At 37.9% G+C, this 14,645-nt stretch overlaps 1 protein-coding gene across 1 annotated transcript in view; it reads right to left on the bottom strand.

Annotated features, from left to right (window-relative positions):
* Nucleotides 1–14,387, bottom strand: part of CNTNAP2 (contactin associated protein 2) — a 1,269,587-nt gene extending 1,255,200 nt beyond the window's left edge. The window contains exon 1 of the mRNA XM_075054733.1: nt 14,009–14,387. Coding sequence (XP_074910834.1) covers nt 14,009–14,105 — 97 coding nt within the window. The 5' untranslated portion in view covers nt 14,106–14,387. The remainder of the gene's footprint in view (nt 1–14,008) is intronic.
* Between the last annotated feature and the right edge of the window lie 258 nt (nt 14,388–14,645).

Genomic DNA, 14,645 nt, shown 5'->3' with positions numbered 1-14,645 from the left:
TTTTTGATAATAAAATTTATGCAAGTATTTAATTTTAAGAAAAAAAAAAAAGAGCATAACATCGCTATAGTCTAAAAAGAATGGTCTGATACATTGGCCCATCCAGTTCAGTCATCGGTGCATAACAACCGTATGTTGTATTCCATTCTGTGCAGGTTGGACTGTTCTCCTGCAGTCATGTGACACTTTCATACAGACATTGCATTGGGTTGCCTCTAGCAGTGATACCCTGGGGCTCCTCTCATCCGCTGCAGTGAGGAACAGCCCTTCAGGATCACATTCCAGATGTCAACAAACAGCTGCTGTATACTCCCCAACACAAGCACCTCCCTAGGCATTACCATAGACTTACTAGACCTTATCCCCAGAACTGTTGCCAGGACACTGCATCCTCACATAACCCTTCTGCAACTCCAAATTCACAGAAGGCTTTTTGCTTAGAGAATGATGCTTTAACTTTCTTTTCTTCTTCCTGTACACAGCAGATCCCAAACACAGAAGACCCCCACATGCCTGACTGACTCTAAATGCACTTGAATTTAACATTATCAAGTATCCACTATGTACATTATTAAGTAACCTTCGTTTGATCTGAAGATCTGGCAGGGCAGAATTATGAAACTGTAGACCAGGCTCAGTGGAAGAATTTGAAAGATACCTGTATCTTTGCATGACAACTATTCCCCCATGAACATTTGCATGTGTAAGACAGGGAAAGAATATACTGCCTATATTCAATTAACACAGGGTATTTAAAAACTACTTATAATAAACATATTGCAAATATCACACTATGTTCCAAATTAATAATCAGATGAGAAACATGTATCACGTGCCTTTTTTCCAGATTCTGATTTTATTGCCCTTTTGCCAAATTAAAATTAACCTTAGAGGACTTATTAAGTAATCTGTCTCTGCCCGAAGGCACATCCCCTGTCCCAGATGGAATTGCATATAAAGCCTCAAAACTTAGCAAAAATTTTATGTAACTAACTCCCTGCAAGATTCTGCCATCTACTCAAGAGGAAGCTTGATGTAACTTCATTATATCTGTTACCAACAATATACCAAAACACACCCAGACAACTTTATTGTCTGTAAGCATGTATACATGGAAAGACTATTTGCTCACTCACTTCAGAAACTCTCTTTCAAAGACATTAATTTATAGTTTTTTAAGTTCTGTGCAACTACTTCCAGGCTAGGAAAAATAAATATTTTAAAATAAAATATTTTAACATGTAATTATATGCATATAATTTTTTAATTTATAGGTCAGAATTAAAACTTCTAATAATGATAAATTTATATCTGAAATTTAGGGTCATTAACTACCATTCAGTAATGAGAATTGCAGCTGAACAGTCATTTGTAGTCTCTTACTTTGGTTCTAATATGTGTTTATGTATATGGTTGTCCTACTTCAACCAAGAATTTAATAAAACAATTATCATTATCAGAGACTTATTCAGGAATGTTTGGATGTCTTCAGGAGCTTATTTTAAAGCACTTGTTTAAATGCTTAGTTGAATACAGATGACCTACCGAGTTTGGCCTCAGATAGGGTTCTTGTTAGTCTTCTACATGTTTTTCTAAATCAACATTTTCTGTGTATGTGTTTCTAGTCTTAATGACATATTTTAGTTGCTCCTTGATGGAGGTATAAATCCATTATTAAGTATATTTAGTAGCAGTAGTAGCTAGACCTCTTAAGGATTTAAGTCAAACAGAAAAACTTGACTGTGAATGGGAATTGTTTAAAAACACTTTAGCAAATGCTTGACAACACATATGGTGATTGAGAGAGCTGCCCGAGGAGTGCAGAAGAGCAGATGTCACTCCTATCTTCAAGAAGGGCAAGAAGGAGGACCCAGGGAACTACAGGCCTGTCAGCCTCACCCCAGTCCCTGAGAAGGTGATGGAGCAGCTAATCCTGGAAACCATTTCCAGGCACGTGAAGGACAAGAAAATCATCAGTACTAGTCAGCATGGCTTTACCAAGGGGATGTCATGCCTGACCAACTTAATAAAATCCTATGATGAAATGACTGGCCTGGTAGATAAGAGGAGAGCAGTTGATAATTGTCTACCTGGACTTTGGAAAGGCCTTTGACGCTGTCTCCCATAAGATCCCCATAGAAAAGCTGATGAAGTATGGCCTGCATGAGCAGACAGTGAGGTGGATTGAAAACTGGCTGAATGGCCGGGCCCAGAGAGTGGCACAAAGTCTAGGTGAGGCAGTGCACCTTTGGAGTCAGTACTGGGTCCAGTCCTGTTCAACATCTTTGTTAATGATCTGGATGATATGCACTCTCAGCAAGTTTGCTGAGGGCACAAAACTGTGAGGAGTGGTTGATATGCCAGGGGGTTGCACTGTCATCCAGCGGGACCTCAACAGGCTGGAGAAAGGGCCTGACAGCAACCGGTCAGGCAGTGGGCAGACACTGAAACACAGGAGGTTCCATCTGAACATCGGTGAAAACTTTTTCACTGTAAGGCTGACCAAGCACTGGCACAAATTTCCCAGGGAGGTTGTGGAGTATCTCTTTGGAGAGGAAATAGAACCAGGGAGGCTGTTGAATATTTGGAGCCCTCTGGACATGGTCCAGGGCAGCCTCCTCTAGGTGACCCTGCTTGAGCAAGGCAAGATGACCTCCAGCAGTCCCTTACAACCGCAACCATTCTGTGATTCTGTAAATCAGAATCTAACAAATATAGAAAAATTATAAGCACAGGGATATAAGGCTTAATTTATCTATGCACAGAAAACATAAGGAAAATAAAAAATAAAAAGAAAAAAAAGCAGGGGTTTTGTTGTTTGTTTTTTTTTTTAAGAAGAGGTGAGATGAGATGAGGAGCAAAAGGATCTATACAAAAAGACTGCTACATACAAGTGCTGAAATTGCCAACCATGTAGAAAGAACAAAAATATAGTGTTAGGAAAACAAGCAAGACTGCATAGTCAGATCCCAGAGTGGTAACAAAACAATTTACATTCTAATAAAAACTGAAGAAGATGTTAAACAAAAGCTAACAAGGCTAGGCAGTTTCAAACCAGCAGGGCAACCTGCATCTGAGAAGGTCTCTGAGCATTGTTATTGCTCATTTTCAGTAACCCTTGGAACACCAAGGTAATTCCAAAAGACTGAAAGAAAGTATGGGGTGCAGATACTGAAGATGACCTGCGTAACTACAAGCCGCTCCAACTAACATTGCTGCTAGACAAAATAATAGAACCTGATTAATAAAAATTTAATGAAGGTAAATGTAATTAGTGCAAACCAACATGGGTTTATAAAAAATAGATCTTGTCAAAATATCCTGATGTTTTGAAGGTGGGTTGTTTTGGTGAGGTGACAAATTTGGATCCCATAAAATTTGCATATATATGCATTTATATCTGTTTCTGCATACATGGTAATAGTATGCATTTCAAATTCTGAAGACATTTGACTGGCAGTGTATGCTATTGTAACCAAGATACTGAATTATTATAAATATGACATACTAAATATCTCAAAATGTAAATGTAACAAAGGGAATGAGTGGCTTCTAGTGAGAACCAGCAGAAATCTGATTTTCAACCCTTCATTATTTAACATCTTTATTATTTGAACTGCAGAAAAATACATACTCCTTGAAGCTGAAGGTGACTTGAAGTTTAGACATGTCACAATCTCGGGACACCTAGGTCAACTGGTAAAGGAAACATTAGGCATTTTAATATGGACATGTGTAATATCATAAACCTAGGATAAAGAACATAGTTCCAGACTGAGACATTCAATGCTGGGAGGAAATGTGTCAAAAGTGACATGTATGTTAGTCAGAAAAAGAAGACAAAAGAAACTGTACCCCTCTGATGAATAAGACAGGGCATCTGGTGACAACTGACATGGAGAAGGCTGAGGTACTCAATAACTTTCTTTCCTCAAGTTTTCACTGATAATAGCATTCCCTACCATCTCTTAAGCCCCTGAATCTCCAGGCAGGGACTAGGCGAATGAAGTCCCATGCATTGGAGGAAAAGATCAGGTTCAAGACCATCTGAGGAACCTGAATATACACAAGTCCATGGGACCTGATAAGATGCATTCCAGGGTCCTGAGGGAACTGGCAGATGTAGTTGCTAAGCTGCTCTCCATCACATCTGAAAAGTCATGACAGTCAAGCAAAGTCCCCAGTGACTGGAAAGGGGGGAACAATGCACCATTTTTAAAAAGTATAAAAATGAATACCCTGGGAACGACCAAGCAGTCAGCCTCACCTCTGTGCTTGGGAAGATCATGGAACAGATTCTCCTAGAAGCCCTGTCTAGGCATGTGGATGACAGGGAAGTGATTAGAGTCAGCCAGCATGGCTTCACCAAGGACAAATCGTGCCTAACTGATCTGGTGGCCTTCTGTGATGGAGTGACTGCATTGGTGGATAAGGTAAGAGCTAGTGATGTAACCTATCTAGACTTCTGCAAGGCCATTGACACGGTCCCACATAATACCCTTGTCTCTAAATTGGAGAGATATGGGTTTGATGAATGGACTGTTACATGGATAAGGATTGGCTGGACAGCAATGCCCAAAGAGTTGCAGTCAATGGCTCAATGTCCAAATCGAGATCCATAATGAGTGGTGTGCCTCAGGGGTCTGTATTGGGACAGGTTCTGTTAAATATCTTTATTAATGACAGACAGTGGGGTTGAGCACACCCTTGGCAAGTTTGTGGATTACACCAGGCTGAGTGGTGCAGTTGATATGCCTGAGGGAAAGGATGCCATCCAGAGGGACCTGGACAGGCTTGAGGAGTGGTCCCATATAAACCTCATGAAGTTCAGGTATGAGCTGGCAATGTGTGCTTCCAGTCCAGAAAGCCAATTGTATCCTGGGCTGCGTAAAAAGAAGCATGGCCAGCAGGTCCAGGGAGGTGATTCTCTTTCTCTACTCTGCTCTCCTGAGACCCCACGTAGAGTACTGTGTTCAGCTCTGGGGCCCCCAGCACAAGAAAGACATGGACCTGTTAGAAAAGGTCCAGAAGAGGGCCATGAAAATGGGCAGAGGGGTTCTTCCTTTCATAGAGAAAGACTGAGAGAGTTGGGGTTGTTTATCCTAGAGAAGAGAAGGCTCTGGGGACGCCTTTCCATACTTAAAGGGGGCTTACAAGAAAGCTGGACAAAGACTTTTTACCAGGGTGTGTAGTGATAGGATGGGGGTAACAGTTTTAAACTAAAAGAGGGTAGATTTAGATTAGACAGAAGGAAGAAATTCTGGAACAAGTTGCCCTGAGAAGCTATGGATGCCCCATCCATGGAAGTGTTAAAGGTCAAGTTGGACAGGGCTTTTGAGAAACCTGCTCTGGTGGAAGATGTCCCTGCCCATGGCAGGGGAGCTGGACTAGATGATCTTTAAAGTCCTTCCAACCCAAGTCATTCTGTGATTCATTGATTCTATGATTCTGTGATGTGTAAAGTAGATGAAAGTAGTAACACAAGCTACCATATCAACGTAGCTGGGTTCAGTGCTCCTTTTTGGCTTTATAAGCTATGAATATGTAGCTTTGGGACCATGGTTCACTCACAGCATTCCTTTGATGCAATTTTTTCCATATGTATAATATATAGGCACTGTACTGACCTAAAGTCTGAAAGTGCATTTTATGCATAATTATAAACAGAGTTAATAAAAGCGTTCCTAATAATGATATTCTAATAATTGTTTTTAGAAAAAATTAATCCTAACTTCATTCATAATATCTGATTATCTGATTTAACATTCCGGGATTATGGCACAGCAATTAAGTGGTGAAGGAATTTCAATTGAGTTATTACCTGTGTACCTAGCTTTCACATATGAATGAATTAATCAGGAATCAATGAAGACAATCTCACTTAGTTTCAGGCTCAGCAAATTACTCAATATGTTGATGAATCAATGAAAATCCAAAAGAATTCAGTGGAGTCAGTTTATTGCTGGAGGAAAGCATAGGAAGAGGGCAGAGAGCAGGGAGTAAGATGATTAATAAAATGAGAAAGAAGCCATGTGAGAAATGGCAAATAAATTAAAAGCAGAAGCAAATGGGTGTGTGGTCCAGTGGTGTGTGTTTTTGGAACAAGGTTCAAACTTTAATGGATACCATGTCCTATCTATGGGGAATTCCACTATCATTTCTAACAGCTTGGCCAGACCAGGGAAAAGCAGGTAGGACATTCATCATAAAACTGACAGTATGCCCAGTAGCATATTTTTGGGGGATGTAAAACCAAAGGAAAGCATATTAGAGAGTACAGCTTGCTGAAGCTTGGGAGCAGGTAGCCAGCAGAGCCTGCCCTGTGCAGGATATGCTTCTGACTCCATTTCTCACAGAAGATCACTCTTCTCCTAATGCAATGCTAATGCTGCGGACAGGGCAAGCTACTCCCTCTGGCTCCAATCCTCAGCAGAAGGTAAACATGTTACTGTCATCGTATGGGAGAAAACCTCTCTTCAGCAACCCCCACCCTGACATTTTCATGGTCCAGAACAATGGCGAGAGGCCATTAGTTTTAATTTTTAATTACTTTTAAAAATTATTTTCCTTGTTTTTCATTTTTACTCATCTTTTTAAGGATATTTGAATTTTTATCTGTATTCAGGGAAAAGAAAAGAACATGTACAAGTCCTTCTTACGTCTCATTGACAATCTGGGCAGAGTCTAGAGATCTTAGTAAGGCATCTGTGTTTGAAAATTTGGTCAACAGGGTGTAAATTAAAGATTTTTGTTTTATTGTTTGTTAATTTGGTTTTAATATGTATGGTTTTTCCCCAACCACAGTCTTTCTACTATTCCCATAAATGTAACTGGGAGTAAAATCACATCCCAGTTTAACTGTGTTTCAAACTGTGTTTCAGGAGCTTTACATGAGTGACATTTAAACCCAGTATGTAAGACATGAAAACCTAAAATACATTGCAATTCCCTTGCCTGCTTTGTTGCATCCCCTTGCATCAGGCCCATATACTTTTAAGCTTCCATTTGTTATGGAAGTAATTCTTCCTCTCCTTCTCTGGCAAACTTTCCATCACAGACTTTCTGCTATCCCTTATAGAAATGGATCCTTGCAGTCTCATCAGCTCATCTGCTGGTCTTCTTCTGTATTTCTTCCCTCTAAATTCCAGGTGTTCATCGGTTTCACGATAAATATCAGTGTGAGTATACAAGATGATTGAGCAATCAACCAGAGACATAGCCAAGGCTTTATCACCATTTAGGTGACAAAAAATATGGACAGTGGCACACCTCCAGTTTTAATGCAAAAAATGCTTATTAGGCAGATAATTCCTACACTGTAGAAACAGAGAAAGTAGAGAGAAATGTAGCATGTGCATGGTTGATTTCCCTGAGCAAAGGTTAAAAAATATTAAATGATACAGCAGTTTTACAAAATCAAACAGAATGTTTATGTTATATTTAGACAGATATCCAAACAGTTCATTAAATTTCTACAAGAAAATGTTACTTTCCCTTTAAACTGGGGCTTCAAATATTCTAAAGAAACAAATAATAAATGTTCATTCTAAAATATCACATTCATTTGTGGGATGGAAATCCTTTAGCTAGAACAGTTTAAATGCTTCCTGCTACTAGAAAGTATTTTTAGCTGCTTATTTTATTTACACATTTAAAGTTGTAACCTAACCTGAGCTTTTACTGATACAAATGCAAAACAGGCAACCAAGTTCCTAGGTATGTTGAGTGGATCTTATTCATTGATTTATTGAAAACATATTTTTGGAGTGTGTACATAGCTGAAAATAAAATATTCAATAAATATTTTAAATGTTGATAAATATTAACATCAATTATGAACTGTAAGTGTAAATAAATCCTTCAGACCTTCAGTGGGCTTAGCATAGCTACTTAAGTTAAATGTCTGAAAGAACCACTTCTACAGGAGACTGTAAAGCCAAAAAACCTCTACTTTTTTGGGTAGAGGAAAGAGGTAAATGTGAATGCCAATATCCTTTTCTGCTCTGAATTATCAGTTGTTCAAGCTTAAGGAACAAATAGGAAATGGACAGGTATTACAGCAGTGCATGAATACTGAGACAATTTTTCGGCCAAGAAAGGTCTCAACTTTGTAAAGTTGCTTGTAAAATTGTAGAGCTATCAAAACCTAGATGTGCCCAGGTTCTTTGCAAATGTCAAACATCAGTCTTGGGAATGCTTTTATTATATCTATGGTATCTTCAAAGCTGGAACTGCAAATGGCTCAGAAGAATTGATTACTGATTACTGCAATTTCCTACACCACCAAAGTTAGATTTAACATGTTCTGCAATTAGCTGGTGGTCTCAGATTATCTACCTATGCAATGCCAATAAAGTAGCTGAATAAATGAAGTGTAATACAGATAAAATCAATGTTAGTTCAAAGGCTGAAGTCTGAAGAACCTTTTAATCATTTGTAGTATCTCATACCAATGGACTGAATAATGAACTTCTCACTGACAAAAATCGTAACCACACAGTTCTTAAAAACAGTAGCACAACTTCTATTTCCTTCAGTGGGAGAAGACTCAAGCTACCAGACTGCACTCTTTGTCCCACAGATCTTCCTGATCTTTCAAAGAAGGATCCCATGTTCATGTGGATTTTGGAAATCATGCCCTGACCAAATTACCTTTTTTAACACTGCTATAATAAATTTATTCTTTAAAATTTTTAAGACTAACAAAATGAAAAAGTCACTCAGAGTATCATCTCATGAAGAAGACTGATGTTGCTTCTTTAACATTTTCTGTCTGAAGTGACTGAAACACATTTGCAAGTTCATGTACTTTTGTAAGACCGAGCATGACTGGTATTTAGGAAATAATACAGACATGGGCAGCAACACACCTCAAGAATTAACAAGGTATCTTACATTTAACCTATGAGCCAAATTGCTCTGAGATAGATCAACTTCTGCATACGTAGAAAAAGAAAATGTAGAAAACACCCATAGTTTGTGCATAGTTTGTTATTACCCCAAGCATTAAGAGTATTCTGAAGTCTTAAATATTGCTATAATTACAAAACATTGAATATGAGATCTGATTTATAAGATTTAGAGATAAGATTTGGAGATAAGCTTTATAAGATTTAGAGATCCAAGTTGAAATTCCTAAAGAACTCCTATAGTAAAACCTACTGTCTGTCACAGATCCATAGTGATGTGAGTTACCCAAGTAGATCTACAGTTTCTAATGTCTGGTAAATATATTACATAAAAAGAATTTCCTGTCACAACCACATCAACTGAAATAATCTTTCAAATGTGTTAAAAGTACCTAAGTGAAAAAATTATAGATAATCAGAAAATATTTCTTGTCTCCTTGCAAAAGAAACTGTCAATGTTCACAGAGACAATTTTTCAATTCATAATCTTTAACTTCATTTTCAAACTTTATTGCAGACTGCACCACTTACTGAAGTACTTTGTGTCTTATTCCATATTATTGCATCAGAGTTTTAAAAAATAAATGAACTAAAAACACAAGCAAAGCAAAAAGAACCCAAGCAAAACCCAGTTTTTAAAACATTAATTCAATGACATTTGCAATTGATTCAATGCCCACTGACCACATCAAACTTTGAATCAGACTTTCTGTATATAGATGAATGTCTGCAATCAGGTTGTGTGCAATGTTGCATACACAGAAGTTAAGGACTCTTCGAAACTCTGGCTTTTCAGCACTGATGCAGGCTCTAGCTGCTGTCACCAATTTGGAAATGACAGCAGACTATTTATTACTATTTCATTCACATGTAAGGTGAAGTATTGTTTAGGAAAAGTATATTCATTTAAAAAGTCACCCTGAGTAACTCAGTTCAATGTTGTTAAATAATGACCAGTTAACAAACTGTTGTTTGCCTATTGAATGTTAATTTTATTATATAGTGATGTATAGCACCTTAAATAACATGTACTATTATATAATGGTGGATGTAAATTTTGGTCTAATTTATAGCTAAAATGTTCTGAAAGAAAAAAGAGAAAGCATATGTTTAATGTTATGAAATTCTATGGTCTTAAAGGAAACTTAGGCCCTCAGTTTAAAAGTTTAGCATATTTGTAAGTGCTTTGGCACCCAGGGGTAAGAAAAGTGATTAAACGTTAAACTTATATGAAAATAATTTTGTATACTTGAAACTAAATTCTGTGGGATCTCTGAGTTTACATCCAGACAACAGGACCTAAACTAAGAAATGTTAATCAGATATAGCAGAAACACAACTGAAATTGAGCAGATTTCACAAAATACCATTATGTCTGAAAAATTTTCTGGAAGAGAACTATTCCCAAATGTAAGTCTAATAGAATATATGATATCCCCATATACCCAACATTCAAGCACTGAACTGGAAGGGTAGATTCTCTAATTCTAAAGAGTCTGGAACTCCTGAAAAGAAGTTTCTTGTACAATGCCTTGCTCTTTCAAAAGGGACATTACACTTTTTTAATACTTTTCTCGCTTACCCAAGCTGTTAAGGAAAGTCTGGGTGTCATGCAGTCAAAGCTAAAAGATGTGTATTTTTGCTTATATGCAAATCTTAATGATTTACTATACCTGCCCCTTATTTGATTTCTGCATCAATTATAGTAAAATGGGGTTAAATTTCAACTTCAGCAGTGGTATGGTACCTACTGCAAAAGCATCAAAAGTATCAGAACTAGAAGTTTTAATAGTTCTGTACTGATCAGGTTTACATTGCACATAAGCTGACATAACCAAAAATAAAACCTAGCTGTAAAAGACAATTGCTTTTTAAGTCAGTTGCTTTCATAGAGAAGCAGATGATCTATGATGAATCCCTGTAACATTCTCATTAAGACGACAAGGTCGATGCTTTATGTGTTTTTTTTAATAAGAACACAAGTGAAAGTTAGTCTGCCCATAGTCATATTCTTATCATTCCATCTTTAAGCCATGTAAAAGACTACAAAGCATGAAATTTGTATTTTCTGTGCTACTTTTTATCTTGTGATGACCTCTCCTGGTTGAGCTGTTCATTAGCCTTGATTCCAGAAGTTAAGGTTGTTTTGATCCCTCTACGCTTATTTAAAAAAAAAGAGGAATATGAAGAATTTATTGCCAAGGTATGAAAAACGTGACTATGAATACAATTTACAGTAAGATCTGAGTATTATTAGTGTGTGTGATACTGTATCATGGTGTATGTTTATTGTACTACAAGATGGGCTTTCAACACCCACTTCATCTTGACATAAAACTGAATGAGATTCAAAGTTTTCAACATGATCACTTCCGAATCAGTATTACTGAGAGACATAATTTTAATGACAGAGATAGATTTCCTTACTTTGCAAACAAACATTTGAGATCCAATATATTCACACAAGTGACGTCCAATTCTATTCTTTCTGAAAACGGTATTTTTTATATGTCAGCACAAGCAGACCGTAAGAAAATATTAAATAGCAAGCTCTTATATAGGGATTCGTAATTGACTGTACACCATGAATCTTTCATACTTCCTAAAAATATGGTAAAGAATAAATTTGCTGTTGTTACTTACTTCAAAGTCAAAACATAAAGTAGCAATGGAGGAGAAAATAAAAATGTGGTTGGAAATCAGTTTTACATCAAAGTTGCATTTCACACAATTTTTAGTGCTTTCAGAAGCATTCCGAATATGATTTTCAAAATCAACTGATGAGGGGGGAAAAAAAAAAAAAAGAGAGATAAAAACCTAAGTGCATTCTCTTGTCAAAGAAGAACAAAATTCCCCAATGCCATTCACGATCAGTTGCATACAAAGTGACAAACTATCCCAGAAAATACAGCACAGTGACCAGTTTGTACACCAAAGCGTGCAACAGAATAACCAGTTAAGTGGTGCACCAAAACACTGTGTGACACAGCACTTGAGTTCCTATTGTGGTACCACTTCCCCAGCACCCATACGTCTTTACAAGAATTGTAAGCATGTACTGCAATGTGAACACTCCTTTTGTAATTTTAAGGCTGACGTGTACTTCTAGCTATATTTCGGTTTCCAGTAAACAAATCTAACTCCATTTCACTTTCAGAAGTGAGTCAGAAATGAAACACTATACACTACATAAGGCATGTAGTGTATAAGCCCTTGGAGGGTAAATTATTATAAAGAAATCTTTCAATATCTGAAAAACAAAATTGTCAAGATGGGAATGTATATGAGTAAATTGTAATTAAGTTTATACATAACTTTTATTAATGGACTTTCTGGTTATAGTGATGTTAATACAACCGTTAACTTCTCAACCAACTTCTTTCAAAAGTTAAAGATTTGTTTGTTGAAACAAATTATCTGGGTAATCAGATAACCCACTGTAGGTCATTTTCAAGTTAAACTACATCCATTAGTCACTGAATGACAAAAAAAAAAAAAAAAAAAAAATCTCAGAAATCCTATTATAGAAAAGCAGTATAGGGAACTTTGTTTTCCAAGAACAGATTTCTGACAACCTAAACCATAATTTTTTTTTCTCCTGTATATTCCTGTTATGCAGAGCCTGAGAGATGGCCATGAAGAAATAATATTCAGAAGAAAAATTAGATGGCCAGTGAAAACTAAGCTGTAAACCTCAGGATCAATATTTCTCCTAAATCAAAGGTAGAAAAATAACTGAACATCCTACAGCCTCTGAGACCTAGATACAATGCAGACGACACTGCTGTACATTTTCTGTTGACACACAAATAAATGACTAAGTGTAACCAAATCCTGGAACAATAACATTGTTTTATTTTTCAATAGGTATCACATGATAACAGATAGAAACCCACTGAGAAAGCAAAGCAGTGCTCCAGTTGTCTAATCATTGCATTGTTCATTCCTGCTCCCAAGGAAACAAATAAATAAATTTAATGATCCACATAGATCTTTATGCAGTATATACATTACATTCTAAGACAATTCCCTGCTTGGTCAGTAAAATCAGCCCCTATTCACACACACACAATCCCAACACATCTATCTGTAACATCTTAGGACATTTCTTTCCTCTATGAACAGCAGAGGAAGTCAACAGTAGTTTCTATTTTTGACGATTCTAAAAAAATGCACTGCTTCATTTCAGTATGCATTTCAAAAATACTTTGCAAATGGCAAATGCTTTACATGTTCTGAAGATAAACAACTAAATACTTAACACTGACATCTACCTGCAAATATTTTGCTGGAAACTACAGCTCAGTGCAATGTTAAAGATTTGACCTAACACCCATTGAAATCAATGAGTACGCTATGATTTTTACACTGATAGGAGAATTGGGTCCTGTATAGGTGTTCTGCACTCCTCCGGTCTAAAGTTCAGCATTTCAGCAGATGCTTGATCATTTCTCTACTATTCCTGCCTTCTTAGGGGGGGCAATTCTTGGTCTCCTCTAAAATACCTTTGCTCATTTTATTATGGCAAGCAAAACTTCACTCTCAAGAAAAGCTGTCCTGGCTCAGTTCCTTCTCATCAACTTACCATCATTCTTTCCTCTTCAAATGAGACAAAATTTTCTCTTGCTGCTCCTTGATAAAGCACTAGTTATGGAAACTGCTCACATCTCCTCTTTTCCCTCACACAACTGTGGAAGTGAAGTACTTCCAAATGCAAATTGCATACCTTCTGAAGAAGGTGGGAAAAACCAAAACAAACTAACCAACCAACCAAAAACTACCCCCAAAGTTTGAACAGCTTCTGTCTGATTCCTTTCCCCCTCTGACTCCATTGCAGAACCATGACTATATCATAGAGCAGGTCTTTCAACTTTCCACACCAGCTACCACAGAAATCATCTACACTAAGGAAGATCTGATGGGGAGCACTGCAAACAGTATCAAACCTCAGTGCACACATCCACATACAAATACACAGAAAATCAAACACAAGATTTGCCAGCAGAGAAAAAACAATCAACCTCCCAGAGTTGTGGGAATTCCCCTCTCGCTTATTGCAGAGCTGAAATTGTGCATGCTTCTTAGAAAAGGGTACTTACGAGATGCAGGCAGAGCAGTCCTGGCTCTGCAGCTAATGCTGCTGAAAATCCAGAGGAAGAGAGCTGCCCTGCAGCCAGCTCGGGTAACCACAACCATCCTTCACGTCCTGGCTCCCTGTACTCCAAATGCCAGCCGCAGAAGACCTGCTTTTCTCCACTTTGGCCCCTTCTCTCTCTCTCCTTCTCTTTCTCTGGGGAGGAGGCGAGGAGGTAAAGGGGGCAGGGCTTTACCTTGGGGTAGCAGCCAACCCCCCTCTTCGTCTGCTGTCTCTGGGTTTGCAGCAGCAGGATAAGTCCCGGTACTTTTCTTTCCCTTATTTCTCTGTGTCTGTGTGTGTGTGTCTGTGCTTTCTTCTCAGAGGAAGGGGGGAGGAAAAAAAAAAAAAGCCACGAAGTATCAAATAACAAGGATCGTAGAAGAGAAAAAGAAAAATTAAAAGAGCAATCCCCAAAAAGACGCCGGGGGGGGGGGGGGGGGGAGGGAAAGGGAGATGGAGATGAAGGGAAGGGAGAAAGGCGGAAAAGGCTGTTGGTCCTGCTAATGCTGCTGTTGATGCTACCACTGCAGCTGAGCCCTTCTTCCTGCACAGAGCAGCGCTGCTGAGAGAAGCTAGCAATAACCTCCCAGCTCAGATAT

The sequence above is a fragment of the Buteo buteo genome, chromosome 2 (assembly GCF_964188355.1).
Source record: "Buteo buteo chromosome 2, bButBut1.hap1.1, whole genome shotgun sequence".
Taxonomy (NCBI): Eukaryota; Metazoa; Chordata; class Aves; order Accipitriformes; family Accipitridae; genus Buteo; species Buteo buteo.
This window is presented reverse-complemented; position numbering and strand designations above follow the sequence as displayed.